Here is an 18,687-nt window from a genome sequence, read left to right on the forward strand (position 1 = left end):
CAGGTTAAGTCTGTGGTATCAAGAGCTGTTCCAGCACTGATGTTTGTCACCAAGAAAGCTGTTTACCTGAGAGAGTTACAAATGGTATTTTATAAACCGTGTTTCTGTAAGTGGATTTTTCTTTTTGCTTGCGGGGAAAACTGCTTTAATAATCTGACTTCTGATTAATGGCATGGCCTCCTGGCAAAGCAGACTGCTTCAGTTATTTCTCGAGGAGGATTTAAATGCGGTAAATAAGGGAGGAAATGCACAGTGCTCTGCCTGAGAAATATTGATCTAGACTCTGAGGTGCAAGACGCCCAGGGAAGTTATTCTGCAAACAGCTGGGCTTCAGCCTGTGAGCTGCAGACATCTCCAAACAGAATGCTGCTCTTCTGAAGGGAAGGGACAATTCTGGGCTCTCTGATGCGTGAACATCTGAGATGTGCTGCTGGGTTTTTGCCTTCACTCGCCTGCAGTGGGGAGAAACACTCTTGCAGGGTGCTGTGGTTGTTCAGTCTGAGGAGGCTCAGGGGAGACCTCATCACTCTCTACAATGACCTGAAAGAACATTGTGCTGAGGTGGGGTTGGCCTCTGCTCCCAGGTGACAGCCATAGGACTAGGGATTGGCATCAAGCTGCACTACAGGAGGTTCAGATTGGATATGTGGAAAATCTTCTTCTCAGAAAGAGCGGTGCTGCAGTGGCACAGGCTGCCCAGGGAGGTGGTGGAGTCATTGTCCCTGGAAGTGCTCAAGAACCGTGTGGATGTGGCACCGAGGGACGTGGTCAGTGGGCATGGTGGGATGGGCTGGTGGCCTTCTCATAGGGCTGTAGGGCCGAACCCACGGTCCACATCCCCCTGCCAGCAGGGCAATGAAACGCCACGAGCACAACACAGAAACCCCCCTGCTAGCCACGCCCCCTGCAGTTCGATAGCGACGGTTACGTCAGCGGGGCGCACTGCGCCTGCTGGGAGATCCGCGCTTTACGGCAGTCGTGCTCCGTTCCCCGCGTTTTATGTTTTACGACAGTGGCGCTCGGCGGCGCAGCCGTCGCGCACTATTGACGCGATAAGGGCGGGACGGGGCTGCGCGCGGCCTTTCCTCGCCGGCCTCGGCTGCCGTCGCTCCCGTATCCGCCGTCATCGGGGCCGTAACGCGGCCGTGCAGGTGAGGGGACGCCGTGGCCGCCTCGTCCCGCTCCGCCGCCCTACCGGGACCGGTCTGCGAGCAGCGCGACCCCCGGCCCCGCCCCGGCGTCACCGCTGGTTCCGGTGGGGCCGAGCCGGGGCCCCCGCCCCCTCTACCCGCACCGGGCTTTCTCTGTGCCCCTTTCCTTCTCCTCGCGGTGGTACCGCGCGGGCGGGCACTGAGGGGACGTTCTACTTGTTCCCCGCAGAGCTGTGAGCCATGGCGAAGTTTGTGACCCCCGTGATCCAGGACAACCCATCCGGCTGGGGCCCGTGCGCCGTGCCCGAGCAGTTCAAGGATATGCCCTACCAGCCCTTCAGCAAGGGAGACCGCCTGGGCAAGGTACTGCAGTGTGCTGCTGCTGAGCGAACCCCTGTGCCTCTCCACCGAGCTACAAGAGTGGAAAGCTGGGTTAGATGTTAGGAGGTGGCTCTTCATTCGGAGAGCAGTGAGGCACTGGCACAGGCTGCCCAGAGAGTTGTGGCTGCCCCCTCACCTGGCGGCTTTAAAGGCCAGGTTGGATGAGGCCTGAGGCAGCCCTGCCCATGGCAGGATTTAGATAATTTTAAAATTCCTTCTAACCTGAGCCATTCTGGGATATGACGTTCTCGAGCACCTTGTGAATTGTGAACATTTTGTGAGGCTTGCTTGCGGAGGTGGGAGTTGAGGAGCGTACAGCAGTCCCTTGTTTTGCCATTTGAGGCCTTACTGTGGGGGGACACAACATTAACACTGGCTTATTTTGATTGTTTGTCCTTAGGTGGCGGATTGGACGGGAGCCACGTATCAGGATAAGAGATACACAAGTACGTGTTGTCTGATGGATATTCTGTTTATTTTGTGCAGAGTTTTCTTCAAATGTCATACCTGCTTTCATGTTTCACACTGGCTCTACCGGCTACCTGCACACCTCAGCAGGGGAGGCTTCTTAATTTCAGAAGTGTGTCTCACCACTTGGAGAGCTGCGTGGGGCTCTCCCTATCCTTAGGGTTTCCTTGTGGGTTTGTACTGTGTGCTGACTGGTGCTTCTCTGGGAGGCTCAGAGCAGGGAGGAAATGTGGAATCTAATGCAGGACTACTATTTGGTACATTAGACTTGAGTGAAGGCTACTGAGGAGAATTTGTGGAAGGTGGAGTGTCATATTTTTGTTTCCAAGGTTCAGAGCAAGATGATTTATTTTATTTCCAGACAAGTACTCATCACAGTTTGGTGGTGGAAGTCAGTATGCGTATTTCCATGAGGAGGATGAGACTAGCTTCCAGTTGGTGGATACGGCACGGACACAGAAAACTGCCTACCAGAGGAATCGCATGCGATTTGCACAGGTAATGCTTATTTTCAGAAGCAGGCTCAAAAGAGGCATAGAGCAATGCAGAATTACTTTGCCACTAAATTGTCCTCTTTTTCTTTGCTGCATTTCCACAGAGGAACCTTCGGAGAGACAAAGACCGCAGGAACATGCTGCAGTTCAGCATGCAGACACTGCCAAAGAGTGCCAAGCAGAAAGAGAGGTGCGAGCATCACATACAAGCATTCTGCACTTGTTTCTGGAGTGTGTGAACGTACTGTTGATAAATAATTTAAGTTACTGTAACAGAATCCACAAAGCTCCTAGCAAAGCAGTTCAGGATATTTTACATTTTGCTGATGTGTGTAGTATCAGGTATGGATTTGAAGCAGCTATTTAAGAATTTAGGAGAAATTTTGAGTCAAATTTAGGAGGTATGTGTGATAATTTAAAGCAGGATGTACTTTTTCTGAAAATTGTGTTGTAGTCATTAAGGATAAAAACATTTGAAGGGTGTTCAGAGTGAAGAACGAAGCCCTTAATGCTCCAGGCATTTTGATATCAGAATTCTCAGTGAACGTTTGGTGCCTGAAAGTGTTGTTCCTCTGGTGATTATTTGGAAGTGTGGGAGTCACTGTGGCAGAGAGCTTCTTGTGTCAGGAACTTCTTGTAAGGCTTTTCACGTATTTGTCATCATAGGGATCGTTTGCGGCTCCAGAAGAAGTTTCAGAAGCAGTTTGGAGTAAGGCAGAAATGGGACCAGAAGTCACAGGTAAACTAGCCGGGTTTCTCACCCTGGTGATGGCTTAGTTTTTCTGGCTGTGCTCATGATACGACTTCTCTGAATCCTGATGTGCTACGTGTGTTTCTCTCTCTTTACGCATTTCACCTCTGACTGCGCAGCAGAAGCCTCGTGACTCCTCTGTGGAAGTTCGCAGTGACTGGGAGGTGAAGGAAGAGATGGATTTCCCACGACTGATGAAGATGCGCTACCTGGAGGTGTCAGAGCCACAGGACATGTAATTTCCTAAAACAATTTCCTGAATAGACCAAATTTTTGGACAGAAGGAGATCAAGGGGTCTCTTGGGTTGGTCCCACTGTTCCTAGCGAAGTATCCAAAGCTGGGAGTGGTAGAATGCCCTATCATTCCCTCAGTCCTTTGTGGTTTGTCAGTGGAGGTATTTGTGTGATCAAGCTCATCCTCCCTTTCTCTCCATAGAGAGTGCTGTGGAGCCCTGGAATACTATGACAAAGCCTTCGACCGCATTACAACGAGGAATGAGAAGCTGCTGAGGAGCATTAAGCGTATCTTCCATACGGTCACTACTACTGATGACCCAGTTATCCGAAAGGTATGTTCACTGGTTTGCCAAATCCAAGGGTGTGCTTTTCATTGCGTGCTGTTGTTTAAGACCTGTCACAGTCAGACCAAAGACAAACAGGAAAAATCCACATCTCTCAGCTTGCAAAGTGGAAACAAAGTATTACCTTGGTACTTTCCTTAGACCTAAGGTAAAGCTAGGTCAAGGCAAAACTGGGAATACTGGCCAAGGAAAGGCAAACTAGTACTTGAACAGTGCAGGAAAAGGAACTTCAGTGTTGAAAACCTGCTTCTAGAGTTTTCTGCTTTTTGGACATGAGGGAGGCTCAGGGACTGCTCTTTATGATTCTTTCAGCAGTAAGAACCAAGTCCTTCAACAGCAGATTTGCGTTTTGTAGTAGGTTTCTTTTTGCTTGTCTGAGCAGGAGTGTGCTTGGATTGCTAGGTAGTACTCCACACTTGGCATAGCTGTCAGTGGTGTACCCAGCAATCTGTCTTTCTCAGTATGGAAGGAAAAATTCACGATCTGGTTTGCTAACACTTCTGATCTTGGCTGGGAAAGGAAAGGTATGTCTGTAAGTGCTGCTGAAACATAATGTTTTCTGTATCCATAGCTGGCCAAGACTCAAGGGAATGTGTTTGCCACAGATGCCATCCTGGCCACACTGATGAGTTGCACTCGCTCTGTGTATTCCTGGGACATCATTGTCCAGAGAGTTGGATCCAAGCTTTTCTTTGACAAGAGGGACAATTCAGATTTTGGTGAGGAAAATTCTTGAAAGAAATGTATTATTTGTTGCTAATCTGTTTCCTGTATGCTTTTGTGGTGGTGGGGTTTTTTTTGGTTTTTTTGGGTTTTTTTTTTTTTGTTTTTTTTAATTTATTCTATGTCTCAGCGCCAAGACTGAGATACCTGGAGCAAACTGATTGCTGCAATATATTGCTGACTGTGAGAGTACTTTCAGCATTGATCTGCTTCAGCATGGGTGGTAGAGATTCATTGAAGCTGATAGAAGTTCTCTCCAGGTATAATAACAGCTTGTGACTGTTTTTGTTTTTTTTTTTCTCAGATCTACTGACAGTGAGTGAAACAGCTAATGAACCACCGCAGGAAGAGGGCAACTCTTTTAATTCTCCACGCAACCTTGCCATGGAAGCAACTTACATCAACCATAACTTCTCCCAGCAGTGTCTGAGGATGGTAAGGCCAAGCAGTCCTGGGCAGTAGGGTCTGAGTTGTGAAGAGTCTGGAAATAAGACTTTATTCAGACTTGCTTAATGTAGCTGCTCAGCACGGAAGTGTTTAAATTGGTAAAGGTAGTTGTATTGGTGTTACATCAGCTTGAAACAGGTGGGATTCCTTATGGTGAGCAAAGTGACTCTTTTTATAAAATGATTTTCACCTTTATTTTACAAAGAGGAAATCCCACTCCTGTTGGTAAAGTGGGCAAGCTTCTGAATATGTTTATTAAAGCTGAAGTGCTAAGAGGACCAATGATTACAAGAAAGTGGTTACCATGGAAATGAGGATTTGCATCAGTTGTCTTAATTATTTTAGTGTCTTTTCTTTGTAAGGGAAGTCAGCTGTGGTTGCTATAACAGAATATTCATCCAAGAGGAGAGTTCTAAGTTTTGTTTTGTTCTTGTGCTTGTTTCTGTTTCCGTATACAGGGAAAGGAGAAATACAAATTTCCCAACCCAAACCCCTTTGTGGAGGATGACATGGATAAGAACGAAGTAGCTTCTGTTGCTTACAGGTATGCTGATGTATCTCTTCTTCCCAGCTTTGACAAGGGTGCAGGAGGTCAATGTGGTTTGCAGGGGGAAAAAAAAAAAAACAATCAAAACCAATGAACAGATAAAGGATGAAAGGATTTTGCTGAGTACTTGGAAAGGTCTGGAGAAGAACCAGGGTCAGAAATAACGATCTGGACTGTGTTTGCAGGTACCGAAGGTGGAAGCTGGGAGATGACATAGATCTCATTGTCCGCTGTGAGCATGACGGAGTGATGACGGGAGCTAACGGCGAAGTGTCATTCATCAACATCAAAACTCTGAACGAATGGGATTCCAGGGTGAGGAAGAACAAGATCCCAAAGCTAGCTCTAACTGCTTCACTGCTGCCTGACATGCCAGGTATAGCAGGCAAGATGAGACAAACATCTAGTGGTGTCCCCTGAGTTGCCTTCCATCAAAGATGCATAGCTTTGATGGACTAGCACTGTTATTAAGCCTCACCCAGGCATGAGGTAGTTGGTTTGAACCCTATTCTTGTTCCCAGGTGCTCTGTGCAGTAGCGTATCTTTATCAGTGCTGCCCTCATTAACCATCCCTAGCAGACTTCCTCTCCTAGCCATTGCTACTGCGTTTCTCCCTTTGCAGTGCAGGGGCTCTCTCTGCAAGTAGAGATTTGCATTCCCTAGTTACGGTATCATAGTTTAGATAGGAGAAGCTTCCCCGTGCAATGGCTGAAGAGATAATTGCTGCTGGCTTGTTAGGTTCACCCTGCTTTTGATTCTCCTCTTAGTACTGCAATGGAGTAGACTGGCGCCAGAAGCTTGACTCACAGAGAGGAGCTGTGATTGCCACAGAGCTGAAAAACAACAGCTACAAATTGGCTCGCTGGACATGTTGTGCACTGCTGGCTGGATCAGAATATCTCAAACTCGGGTAAGGCAGGGTTTTCACACCAAGTATCTTTCAAGTGCATTCTCTGTGATTTAACACAATCTGTATCATAGTGAACTGTTGGTAGAGTCTGGATGATGATAAAATTGCCTCATGGTTTGAACAGCAGTGGGTAAAGCTTGCAGTGAACGTGCCAGTGGTGACCCAGGCATTAACTTTAGCTGCTTCCCCTCAAAGTCTGATTGATGTGCCCTCCGTTGTGGCTGACCTTGTAAGACCTCATGCGTGTGACAAGCAGACAGCCTCTGCCATTCCCAGCCTATTTGCTGAAATTGACGACAAGGGAAATAAATGCAGTGACCATGCTACCTGTCAGGAGTTTGATTGAGGTCCTCAGTGCACCATTACTGAGAATTCAAGTGGAGGAGGAGGTTTCACCACAGCCTGTTTGGAACTGTCAGTTTAAAACCAATTGAGTCTGTGCCATGTTATTGATGGCCTGAAGGAGCTGCTGTGTGTGCTGCCTTCTGCCAGCCATCCAGTTTTGCAGAAATCCAGACCAGAGTGCTTTTCCTGTGGTTTCTTTGCACAGCACCAACACTGAGCATATATCGTCTTATCTGTAAATGAAAATAATAGCTGAGGGTAATGAAAAGGGTTCAATCCTGGTAGTTCTGCAATTCTGTATTCTGTTTTTGGGTATGAGGTATCTGAAGTCTAGACTCACAAGTTACCATGTGATTGCTTAGTTTTTATCTGTGGCACTAATTCTTCTCTGCTGCTCTGTCAGATCTGGGATAGTGGGAGGATTCCAGCTGTGGTACTGATGGCAACAGCTAGTGGCCAAGAGATGCTTTTAGTTTTCAGTGTTGGAGAGTCAGGATGGTTCTTCTTTCTCAGAAGACAAAAGCAAACCAATCATGCTGGTTTTTTTTTATGTCACTTTGGTGGCCAAAATTAATCCCCTGCTACTCCTCTCTTCCTTCTTGCCCACCAGGTACGTGTCCCGTTACCATGTGAAGGACTCTGCCCGCCATGTGATTTTGGGCACCCAGCAGTTTAAGCCCAATGAGTTTGCCAGCCAGATCAACCTGAGCATAGAGAATGCCTGGGGCATCTTGCGCTGCGTCATCGACATCTGCATGAAGCTGGATGAGGGGAAGTACCTCATCCTCAAAGACCCCAACAAACAGGTGATCCGAATCTACAGCTTGCCTGATGGTACCTTCAGCTCAGACGAGGATGAGGAGGATGAAGAAGAGGAGGAGGAAGAGGAAGGTTTGTAGTATACTCAGGTGTTTGTGCTTTTAAGTGATCTGGATGAAAGGGGGAATGTAGGGTGAGGATGAGAGCTAGTGTGGAGGAATGACAAAAGGAATGGGGCTGGGGAAGGTGGAGCCCCAAGGATGCTGTAGTATGTGGTGGAAAAAGGGTGTTGGGAAGAGTTGGAATGTTGAATGGGAAGAAGAAAGCTGGGAGCAAGAAGTCAGGTTTTGCTTACACATGGACAGGGAAGGAGGGCTTGAATGTATGACAGAGGTATGGGCCCAGAGCACAGGAAAAGAACCTTGCAAGCTAGCTGTGTTCAGCCTGCCCAGGACTGGAATTCGTGCTGACAACGGCAGGCCTTGAGTTCTTCTGGATTTGGATTTTTTTTTTTTATTTTTATTTTTTTACTCCAGTTTCAGAAACGGTGACTACACTATGTGACATATAACAACTCTGGCAGCAGGGGAGTGCAGGCTGCCCACTCCTGCTGCCTGGGGCATTCCTACAGCACAGGGAGGAGCAGTGATCCTGTTTCAATTAGGGTGGGGATGTGGCTTTTTCTTCCTCCTGCCGCAGCGGCCCCACCGTGCTTTTTCTTGCAGAAGAAGAGAGCTGAGCACCAAGGGACTGCGACTGGGCACCTCCCTGCACCAGGATCCGCTGGAAATGGCCGGCTGGGCAAAGAAGCCGGAATAAAAAGTGGCTTTTCTCTGCACGGCTGTTCTGCGTGTGCTGTGTGGAGCAGCGGGAGAGGGGGAGGGTGGCCGACCACGTGGTAGTAGGAGCAGCGGGCGGGGTGCCTGCTCCTTTAAGGTCCGTCCCCGCCTTCGGCCACGTGGTCCAGCGCGGAGGCGGAGTCACGTGACGCGGCGCGGGGTTGTGGCGGGCCTGGCGCGCGCCCGCAGCTTCCCTTCCCCTTCGCAGACGTGCGCGCGCGGCGGCGCGGGAGGAACTGCGTGGGCCGGGTCCATGGTGCAGGTGCGGCTGCGGGCGGGACGCGGCCGGATGCGGCGCGCATGGCGTTCGGGCAGCCACGCCCCGCACTCCATTGGGTGAGGGTGGGGTGGGAGGGTGAGGAGCGGCAGGTAGGTGAGGAACGGCGGGTCCCGATTGGCCGGCGGCCGGCAGGGGCGGGGCCGGCCCGCGCCGGGCGCTGAGGGGCGGCGGTGCCGCCATGTTGGCCGTGCTGCGCGCCGCGACGCTCCCGCTCCTCTCCCGGCAGCCGCCACCCCGCCATGGCCCACGGCCTCTTCCCGCGCCTCGTCCTCAGCGCCCTGTGTGCGGCCGGCGCTGCCGCCTTCCTTTACCACGACTACTGCGTGCTAGGAGCCGGCCCTGCCGGCCTGCAGGCCGCCTACTTCTTGCAGAGGGCCGGCCGCGACTACGTGGTGTTCGAGCGCAGCCACGCGCCCGGCAGCTTCTTCGCCATCTACCCCCGGCACCGCAAGCTGATCAGCATCAACAAGCGGCACACGGGCAAGTCCAACAGCGAGTTCAACCTGCGGCATGACTGGAACTCGCTTCTCAGCCACGAGCCCCGCCTGCTGTTCCGCCGCTACTCGAGGCAGTTCTTCCCCCACGCCGACGCCATGGTGCGCTACCTGGAGGACTTCGCCGCCATCTTAGGGCTGCGCGTCCGATACGACACCGCCATCGTTCACGTCACGTTGGAGAAGGATCCGCGGGCGTGGAACGGCCACTACTTTGTGTTGAGCGACCAGAATAGGCAGAGCTACAAGTGCAGGTAAAGGGCACGCGGCTCTCCACGTGGCTTTTCGTTTGTGGAGTAATCAAAGGTTGTTTTGTCCGAGCCCACTACTTCAGGTTGATCGCAGCCTGCTTGAGCGCCTGCTGAAGTGGAGATTTTGCAGCCTAGCCCGAGGCTGGAGCATCGCCACGTGAGCGGGCTGCTGGGGAGAAGTAGCAGCTCCTGGCAGCGTGGTGCTTCTCTCGGTGATGCTTCACATCAGGCACCTGAGGGGCTGGTGGATCAGGCGCAGGCTGGTCGATACATAAGGTGGAGTGGATTGTTTTCACCTCAGTTAATCCACACACATTTAGAAAAAGCTGAGTTGAAAAGTGTGGCCCACCTTGTTGAGGCCCATGCTCAATTCAGAAGCAGCAGGAGGGAGCTGGGGAGCAATGGGGCTGAGGGGGCTGTGCTGGAATTGGGTGATTTCAGGTTCCTTTCAACTCAAGACACGCAGTCTGTGATGTTCAATTCTGTCTTTGGCAGAAAGCGGGTACGGTGGTGATGAGTTGATGGTTGGACTAGTTGATCTTAAAGGTCTTTTCCGACCTTAAGAATTCTATGATTTTAAGTCCCAGTGAAGCTTATAAGCTTCCCCAAATGCCTCTTGTCATGCTCAAACACACATCCCACACTGCTACTCAACCATGTTCTTAAAAATCCTCTTGGAGTTACTCATGTGAGCATATGGAGTGTATTTCTCAGCTCTCTTGAGAGCCTCAGATCTACGACAGCCGGTCACGCTGACTGTCACTTGAAGGTGCGCTGGCTGGCAGGCTTGGAGGGGGCAGAGCTCAGCATGGGACACCCACACACCGTCAGGAAATTGCTCTCAAGAGCTGTGCAAGCAGACACTGCCTCTCAGTTCTGCTGCTTTCTGCTTCCTTATCAATTGCAGTAATTCCTGTAATACTTGGGCAAGCGTTCTTACAGAGAGCTATGAAAACACTGCTGTGTTTACGTTTGGTGTTAAATATTAGCATTGTTGCAAGTCCTATTCATATAAATTTGATAGCGTTTTAAAATCCCTCTTAAAAAAATTTTTTTTGGTTCCGTTGCATGAAAAGGCAGCACACATTTTAAAACAAAGTAATTTTTATGCAGCTTATCATCCACCTGTGAAACATGTTAATAATACGGCATGTGTAGTAGTGCTGCACATCTACAAAGAACTGAAGGTTAGGAAATAAGTGGAGCTTGTAAGTACTGTGTCCACACTGACTTCTGCTACATGCAATGCCATTAGGAGCCCTCCTCATCACCATAATGACAGGAAGGGTAGGAGCAAGTCATTAGGTGAAGCCAGGGGGAAGTTTTACTGAAATTGGAATGTATGCAGCACCAGTCAACCTGGCCAGTCTGTGAATGCCCCATCCTTGGAGGCATTCAAGGCCAGGCTGGATGTGGCTCTGAGCAGCCTGGTCTGGTGATTGGCGACCCTGCACATAGCAGGGGGGTTGAAACCGGATGATCATTGTGATCCTTTTCAACCCAGGCCATTCTATGATTCTGTAGGGGTCACTTCCACTGTGTTAGGAGCAGTGAGATGGAAAAACAGTGTGACTCTTGTGTATTCCTTAATGCTATTCCTCTTTTTGCAGCTGTCTGTTGGTTGCCACTGGTACGTGGGTCCCCAACGTGGTAAACTTCCCTGGCTCAGAGTATGTTGAGGGTTATGAGACGGTGTCTACCAACCCGGAGGATTTTGCCGGTCAAACCGTGCTGATCTTGGGCCGAGGGAACTCAGCCTTTGAGACGGCAGAGAACATTCTGGGTGTCACAAATTTCATCCACATGGTGAGCCGGTCCCGCGTGCGCCTCTCCTGGGCTACTCACTACGTCGGGGATCTGAGGTAGGAAACAGTTGTTCTTCCTAACGCAGCTAGAGCAAAAACAAATGAGAGCTGCTGCTTGCTCAGGAGACCAGGAGGAGGAGGAAGCATGAGTACTTTTACCTGTAGGTCCTTGGTTTGTAGCAGCCCAGGTTGCAGCTGCTGAGTAGTATGAAACAGGAAGATGTTCCCATGGATTCTGTGTCATTAAAAAGTGCTGGCTCCTGAATTGGTCCTTTGAACTCTCTTGATTGCAAGCAGAGGTTGTCTGCATCACACAAGGGCAGTACTCTCTGATCAGAGAGAGCCTGGGGGTCAGAGACCCCCATGTGGTTAATTGTTCTGCTGCGGGCTTCCTAGCTGATTGTCAGCATGCTGTGTACACCCTCTGTGCCTGTTTGTCTTTCAGCAGGGCTAATAGCACTGCTGTACACAGCAGGAATGCAGTGAAAATTAAGGCATTAATGAGTGTTCAGGAACAGGGCCAGAGGAGGCAGAGCTCCCCTCTCATTTGTACAAGGCACGCTGGGGAGCGTGCTGAGGGCTCACAGGAGTGGCAGTGGTCAGTGACACAGCCATCAGCAGTGTCACCAAAGTTCTGAGGCTCACCCGGTAAGCTCATCCCATTTTCAGGGGCTGAGACCAAGCCCTGGCTCCAGCTGTGCCTGTTAGCCTTTCTTCATTCCCTTTTCTTTGCAGAGCAATTAACAATGGTTTACTGGATACCTACCAGCTGAAATCTCTGGATGGACTTCTGGAAGGTGACCTGGAAGATCTAGCTATTGTCAAGGACAAAAAAGGGAAGCTGCACATCACACTTCGGTTCTACCTGGAGAACAGGAACACCAGCGCAGGCATCGATGGGATCACCCTCCCTCAGGATGAACTGGATAACTTTGCTACTCGCGCGCCGTATGACCGTGTCATCCGCTGTCTGGGCTGGAAGTTTGACTTCTCTATCTACAACAGGTGAGGCAGAATCAGTGTCTTTATAGTGTATTTATAGCAAGAGACTGACAGGCCAGGGCAAGGAGGAGGGGAAGGCCAGGTAGCGTGATCACAGCTCTTCTGCTGGTAGCACTGCCCAGGCCTCCGTGTGCTCCAAGTTACCTGATGCTGCACAGTCCTGTGTTTGTGTCCCAGCAGGAATGTGTGCTGCTGCCCTCTGACTGACAGGCTGTAGGGGTGAGCAGGTGGCAGTGCTGGGCCTTGGATGTTTCAGGAAAAGTTTGTGTCTTCATAGCTCAACGGAGTGAGGATGGCACAAATGCAGATTGCTACAGAAAAGCTTCATCTGCTTTTTTTTTTTTTTTTTTTTTCCTTCTGAAGATGCAATTTTTGTTTCACCTTTGTATCCTAATATATTCTTCAGCTTGAAATGGTATTGCTAACTTTGCTATCTCCTGAAGTTCATTGTCAGTGGTTCAGGCTGGTATTTGATGGTGGCCACAGCTACCTTGAGAGGTGTGCCCTTTTCTTCTGGAGGATCCTTGCTGACATTATGCTCTTGGGAAAGTAGTGAGTTCCACTGAAGGCAACAGAAACATGGAGCAGTGTCTTGCTGTGGCTGCCGTGTGATATGTGCCTTATCAGAAGCCCTCTTTCTTTTTCCACCCCTGCCCTTCTTGACAGCTTGCTATTCTGTTTTGCACATCAGATCCCTTAGAATGATGCCAGGAAGAGGGAATAAAAGCAAATATCCTCAGATCAAACCCAATTACGAGTCCAGAGGCACTCGAGGGCTCTTTGTTCTTGGCACTGCTAGCCACTCTGTTGACTTCAGGAAATCTGCTGGGGGTTTCATCCATGGCTTCCGGTACACAAGTGAGTACTGGGGCTTATAGAAAGGGCAGGGGCTGGGGTTCAGTGCTGCTTTCCAAAGAACAATTCATAGCTTAGTGCTAGATAGAAAAGGATGACCCTTCATCTTGTGCTGGCAGTAAGAATAACAAAACATAGCCAAGATGCAGCTGCATAGTCTGACGGGGAGGAGAGGCCATGGAAGTGCCTTGGGGTCATATCTGAAGTCTTTGATTGTCTGTCTTTGTTTTGTCTTGTGTCTCTCTGGCCCGCCGTCTCTTATTTATGTAACAATAAATTTCTGCCTGCCAGATGCTGTGCCTCGTGGCAGGCTGTGGGTGAGAGGTCTGTGCTGCCGTGTTAAAACCCAGCAGCTTTCAGCAGCAGGGAGAGTTTCTGTTTGTGTGTGCGTTCATCCTTATCATTATAGAGCTGCTCAGAAGAAATGAAATACCCCAGGGACCCCTTGCCCCCTTACCAGCCACTCAGCATCACATCAGCTTTCTGAGGGCATCTCCACTGCAGCTGGTAGCAATCTGGGTGGGATGAGCAGTTAAGCTGCTTTATTGTATCCTGCCAGGATCTGTGTGCAGCAGAGCAGTGGGATTTTTTTTTTTTTTCCAAATGTGCAAGGCTGGATTTTTAAATAAGCTGTCTTTGTTTCTCTCAATGTCTCAGCTCGTGCAGTCCACCGCCTGTTGGAAAACCGTCACCATGGTGTCCCCTGGCCATCCACAGTCTACCCTATTACACAGCTGACCAATTCCATCATCAAGCGGGTGAACGAGGCCTCAGGCCTCTACCAGATGTTCAGTGTCCTGGCTGACATCATACTGCTGAGAGAGTGAGTGAGTGAGCAATTATTCCCAGCACCGTGTTCCACTGTTTCGTTTCTTTTTCTTCACTGTTGCTGCTTTTGGTGCCACCACAAAAGTTGCTGCGTTGCTGCCATTGATGTCACACAGGCAGATATCTCAAAACCTGTACCGCTGCCGTGAGTGGTGCTGCTGTCCCCAGTTCTGCAAATTATTTCCTCTTAAAAGTCTGAGATGGTCCAGGCATTTCTGCTAGGCTCGGAGTTTTTGTTCTCTTTCACTCTCCCTAGGGAAAAACTTTCCTTGGGCACTGTTAGAGGAATCTCAGAGTCTGGGAGTAGAATGAAGTCTTGTAACAGTATATGCAGCCTTTGTAAGCTCTGCATCAAGCCCAGCCCAAATCTGTAGTGACTAAAAATGATAGCTATCTGATGGCTCTTTGGCCTTAGCCTCAACCTGCTGAGGGAGTGTTGGATCCCAGGTGGTTTTTCTCCAGCAGAGGTCTTACGGTTGTGGTTGCAATTCGTAGGAATGCCACAGTGTTTGAATACCTGGAAGAATACCCAGTTGGAATCTTGGCTGAGCTGGAAACACAGACAGGGAGAAAAGCCCCTGCTGGGCTGTTTGTTGTCGTCATGGAGTACGGGAGGAACTTCTCAGGAGATGACAAGGATGTCTTCTACTACAACCGAGCTGTGGGAGAGGCACAACATGCCTGGCAGTCCAACTTCTTGCACCCTGTTATTTACTACTACAAGCGCCTCCCTACAGGTAAGCTTTCTAGCCTCTCTGTTAATTACCTGATAAGAGCAAAATAGAGAGAGAAAAAGGTAGTTGAGAGCCAGAGTGGGTATGGGGCAAGACTGGAACATGCTGCAAATCTCCTCCTCACCTACCTTCACATCCATCTTGTGAGGCGCTTGCTGCCACTGTGTGAGCTGAAGAAAAGAAGCTTCCATTAGTCCTGCCAAAATGGGGCAGGTTATACTGGAGACCTCACACTGGAGAAGATGAATAAACAGATACGCTGTCTCCAGAGTCATGAGGCAGTGATGAATGTTGCCTGCCTTTGCAGCCTGCAGTGCTTGCATTCTGCAGAGTCCTGACAGTCAGAGTTGGGCTGTTTTGTGTTCCTGCCAGAAGGAAGTTGCTTTCTGTGGCCCCATCAGGTCCGAGAGGTCAAGTAGTGACTGAAGCAGCCAGAAACAAAACATTTGAAGATGAATATTTTATCCAGCAAACCCACTCAGAACACATTTCCTTGGGAAATGCGTGTTCTGAATCTTCATCTCCAGAAGCCTGGTGTTCAGGGTCTGCCCTGACTTCCCCAGAAAGGAGTATGATTGGTAGCAGCATTAAAGCTTGAATACAATTCAGCCTGACTGGCAGTCTCTACCCGGAGGGAACAGGAGCAAAAAGTGAAATGACAGGAAACACTGTGGTCAGCGATAAGGGGCAGCTCTGCGGTGGCAGGGCTCTTCAGGACAAAGCTAACACGGGATTGTAAATAAAAGTGAGGTAGGGGATTAGCAGGTCAGAACAAAAACTGAACAGCTGCTGTAGTTGCTTTCTGCTTTCCAAGCCCTTTTTAATGCAGTTTTGATTCTGAGAGATTCCCTTAATATTCTATTGGCAGAGCGTGAGATGAGACTTCATCCCCCAGATTTGCCTCTCCCCCGCCCAGATGCCATCCATCACATCGTGGAGGATTTTCTGACAGACTGGACAGCCCCAAACGCTCACATCCTGCCACTGAGGCGCTTCTTGGAGAACTGCCTCGGCACTGACCTGCGCAATTTCTTTGCAGGTAATTTGAGCCCCCGGGGTCGAGGATGCAGGAGGAGGAGGGGGGATGCGAGGGACGGACGTGTGACAGGAGTGATCTCTTCTGCAGATAACTGAGATTTCCCTGTGATGCGCTGACACTCACAGTGACACCTTTCTGATGCACTCCCCAGACAGTAGAATCACAGAATCATAGAATGGCCTGGGCCACAAAGATCATCCAGTTTCAACCCCCTGCTGTGTGCAGGGTCACCAGCCACCAGACCAGGCTGCCCAGAGCCACATCCAGCCTGGCCTTGAATGCCTCCAAGGATGGGGCATCCACAGCCTCCTTGGGCAACCTGTTCCAGTGCTTCACCACCCTCTGAGTGAAAAACTTCCTCCTAAAATCTAACCTAAACCTCCCCTGTCTCAGTTTAAAACCATTCCCCCTTGTCCTATCACTATCCACCCTCATAAATAGCTGTACAAACAGGAGAAAGTGCTGGTGCTGTGTGTACGTTCCCAGATAGCCTTTGCTCTTGCTCACCTCCACAAAAAGACTGACCCAACTGCACCTGGATTCATGAGCATATGAGATTGGGTTCAGTCCCCTTTCTAGCTGCAGTTTGCCTTGTTCTTCCATTATCCAGATGTTCCTTTTTGCCATCAGATGCCTGATCTGTTCTCATTTACCCTGGGTGGGACTGTTTCCAGCAGGAGATGAGTGAAAATGGGGATGGTGGGATATGGAAGCTGGAGAGCCTCTGCTGCCTCCTTTCTTGGTCTGACAACCTAATGGGGGAACATAGCACACAGCCAGTTCTCTGGCATGAATATGATGACAGAGGGCTGAAAACTCAAATGTTTTTTCTGTCAGTGTGGATTGGCACCTCCAGTATACATCTCCTCATACATGCAGCATTGAGTCAGTTACGCTGCTGCAACCCTGGTGCAAAGCTCCCGGTGGGAAACTCCACTCTTCCCTGATCCTTTCTGCCTTCTTTTCTAAGTGTCTTCAGGAACTTGTGTGAATTGTTCTCTAAATGGTTTCTCTGGTGAATCTGATTTTTTTTTTTTTTTTTAATGTTTTTCCTGGTAGAATCCTGTTTCCTCTTTGCCCTCACACGTCAGAAGCTGCCTCCCTTCTGTCAGCAGGGGTATGCGAGAATGCAGGGGCTTATTGGGAATGAGAGGCTCCGGCGTCACGCGGTGGATGCTGGCCTGCTGGAGGATCATGCTGTCATGGACTTCTCAGGTGACAAACTCCCTGACAGCCGCCAAGGGTCCCAGGACCAGTTGCTGAGAGATCATATGATACCACTCCGTCCTCTGCACCATTTTGTTCATGCCAAGGATGAATTTTAGAATTTCTCACACCACGTGGAAATCCACAGGTGCTGTTGTGACAATACTGTAACAGGGATCCACGGCGGGATTCTTCCCTCTCCTATACATCCTTTTACATCCCAGCCCCTTCCACTGATCATGAATTGCCAAAGACCTGCCCAGATCTTGCTGTTACAAAAAGGACCAACGTGCTCTGAAGGATAAGTCAGAGCCTGGAATCCAGTGATGCTGACGCTCCTGCTTTGTCCTGGCGGAGTTCAGAGTTGCTTGAAGATGGTGTTTGTGTTTCTGTAGTAAACCAGTAATTTACAGCGGCGTCCAGGGGTCGAAAAAGGGAGAGTTTAGGAATTCCTGTCACCTGCCTCTTCCGAGGGAACTGGCTTATGTTCTGCTTCAGCCTGGTGGAAGCTTTCAGGTCACTGGATGCTCTGTGTACTTGAAGATTTGTTTGCGTGCTGAATCCTGACGTGGTACTTCAAACCAAACAAACTTCATGGCAGTTTCCCTGCATTTGAGTTAGGGCAGTCACGAAGCTTGAGTGGAGAGAGCTGGTGGCTTTTAGTTATGGTATGAATAGGATAATTTGTCACTTCCTGCAGAGCAATTCAGAAGAACATTCCCTCTGCAGGGGTGAATAGCTTGCTTAGAACACCTAGGACTGAGACAATTACACTGAGCTTGACCCTCCTGTCCTAACATTTTTTTTCTTCCCACACCAAAAAACCTGAAATGTTACCCCTGTGTTTTACAAAGCATGACCAATATTTTTTCTATTTGCACTATGTTCCATCAAGAAAGTTTTGGGTGAACTTTGATGTTGTTAAAGTGCTCATTCTCTTATTTCTTTTTATCCCCTCCAGTCATCTTGAAGTCTAACAAGCATTGACTGGTTGGTTGTCTGCACTTTATTGCTCCCTCTTTGCCTACTGTTTGCATTTGTCAGTCTGTGGGTTCCTGGGGGTTCTCTCCAAGGCCTTGGAGTTACAAAGTAGGAGAAGTTTTGAGCTCAACCTTGAGTCTATGTGATTTCTAGGCAATAGAGACAGTGAGAGAGAATAGACTTCTATCTCCACGCACATCTTCCAGTTCTATAGCACCTGAAAGAATACCCCTTTGTATTTGTGCTTCCTGGATCATGGTAGGGCTGTACCTAAGGCTCCCACAATCCTTTGAGTCCAGCTGTTTCAGTGAAACTCCAGCTCCTACCACCTCTGCTTTGTGTTTGCAGAGACTGGGCAGCAGAAGAAGTGGATGAGACGATAAATGAGTTCTTGCTCCTATGTGCATGTACTGTACTTGCTAGAGGTGCTGCTTCTGAAGGATGTTCATACCTGCTCAGACATGCAGGACAGGAGAAATGATGTTGGTGTTGATCAGCATCAGAAGCTCCTTGCTACAGCCTTAGCACTGTGGGCTTTTTATTTGGCTTCGTCCAGGGAATGATAAGAGCAGCTGAGCCAGGTCAGCTGGCTGTCGCTGGGAGTCAGCTGTGTGCCGTGTATGCTGATGCTTATGCTCCTGATGTTCTCTCACCTCCCCCAATTCCCACAAGAGATCTGCAGACTGTAAATCCACAGTGAATGCGTTGCCTTAAATTGTGGTTCTCCTTAGAAAATTGACTACGAGATGCTGCCCGCTTACTCTTCCATTGTGCTCCATGCACTTCTCCCAGGGTTGTATCCAGTGGCAGATGTCA

General features: G+C 49.5%; 2 protein-coding genes across 3 annotated transcripts; both read left to right on the forward strand.

Moving 5' to 3' along the window:
- Positions 1–1,046: 1,046 nt before the first annotated feature.
- Positions 1,047–8,395, forward strand: EIF3D (eukaryotic translation initiation factor 3 subunit D). 2 transcript variants are annotated; one of them, XM_042837706.1, is made up of 15 exons: positions 1,047–1,151; positions 1,381–1,514; positions 1,933–1,978; positions 2,362–2,498; positions 2,599–2,684; positions 3,161–3,233; positions 3,365–3,480; positions 3,682–3,814; positions 4,398–4,545; positions 4,854–4,984; positions 5,455–5,540; positions 5,729–5,858; positions 6,311–6,453; positions 7,409–7,689; positions 8,283–8,395. In XM_042837706.1, exons 2-15 carry the CDS (start codon positions 1,392–1,394, stop codon positions 8,294–8,296), a joined length of 1,647 nt encoding a protein of 548 aa, XP_042693640.1. In that variant the 5' UTR covers positions 1,047–1,151; positions 1,381–1,391; the 3' UTR covers positions 8,297–8,395. The 2 variants fall into 2 exon arrangements, with proteins under 2 accessions (XP_042693640.1, XP_042693641.1); XM_042837707.1 differs by having other exon boundaries at positions 3,368–3,480.
- A 255-nt stretch (positions 8,396–8,650) lies between these two features.
- Positions 8,651–17,804, forward strand: FOXRED2 (FAD dependent oxidoreductase domain containing 2). The gene is made up of 9 exons (XM_042837705.1): positions 8,651–8,658; positions 8,903–9,424; positions 11,032–11,283; positions 11,962–12,231; positions 12,920–13,086; positions 13,741–13,906; positions 14,407–14,648; positions 15,514–15,684; positions 16,744–17,804. The coding sequence occupies exons 2-9, from the start codon at positions 8,916–8,918 to the stop codon at positions 17,007–17,009; spliced, it is 2,043 nt and encodes a 680-aa protein (XP_042693639.1). The 5' UTR covers positions 8,651–8,658; positions 8,903–8,915; the 3' UTR covers positions 17,010–17,804.
- The last annotated feature ends 883 nt before the right edge of the window (positions 17,805–18,687 follow it).

The sequence above is a fragment of the Centrocercus urophasianus genome, unplaced genomic scaffold, assembly GCF_019232065.1.
Source record: "Centrocercus urophasianus isolate 14NV4802_14NV808 unplaced genomic scaffold, USGS_Curo_1.0 seq_73, whole genome shotgun sequence".
Taxonomy (NCBI): Eukaryota; Metazoa; Chordata; class Aves; order Galliformes; family Phasianidae; genus Centrocercus; species Centrocercus urophasianus.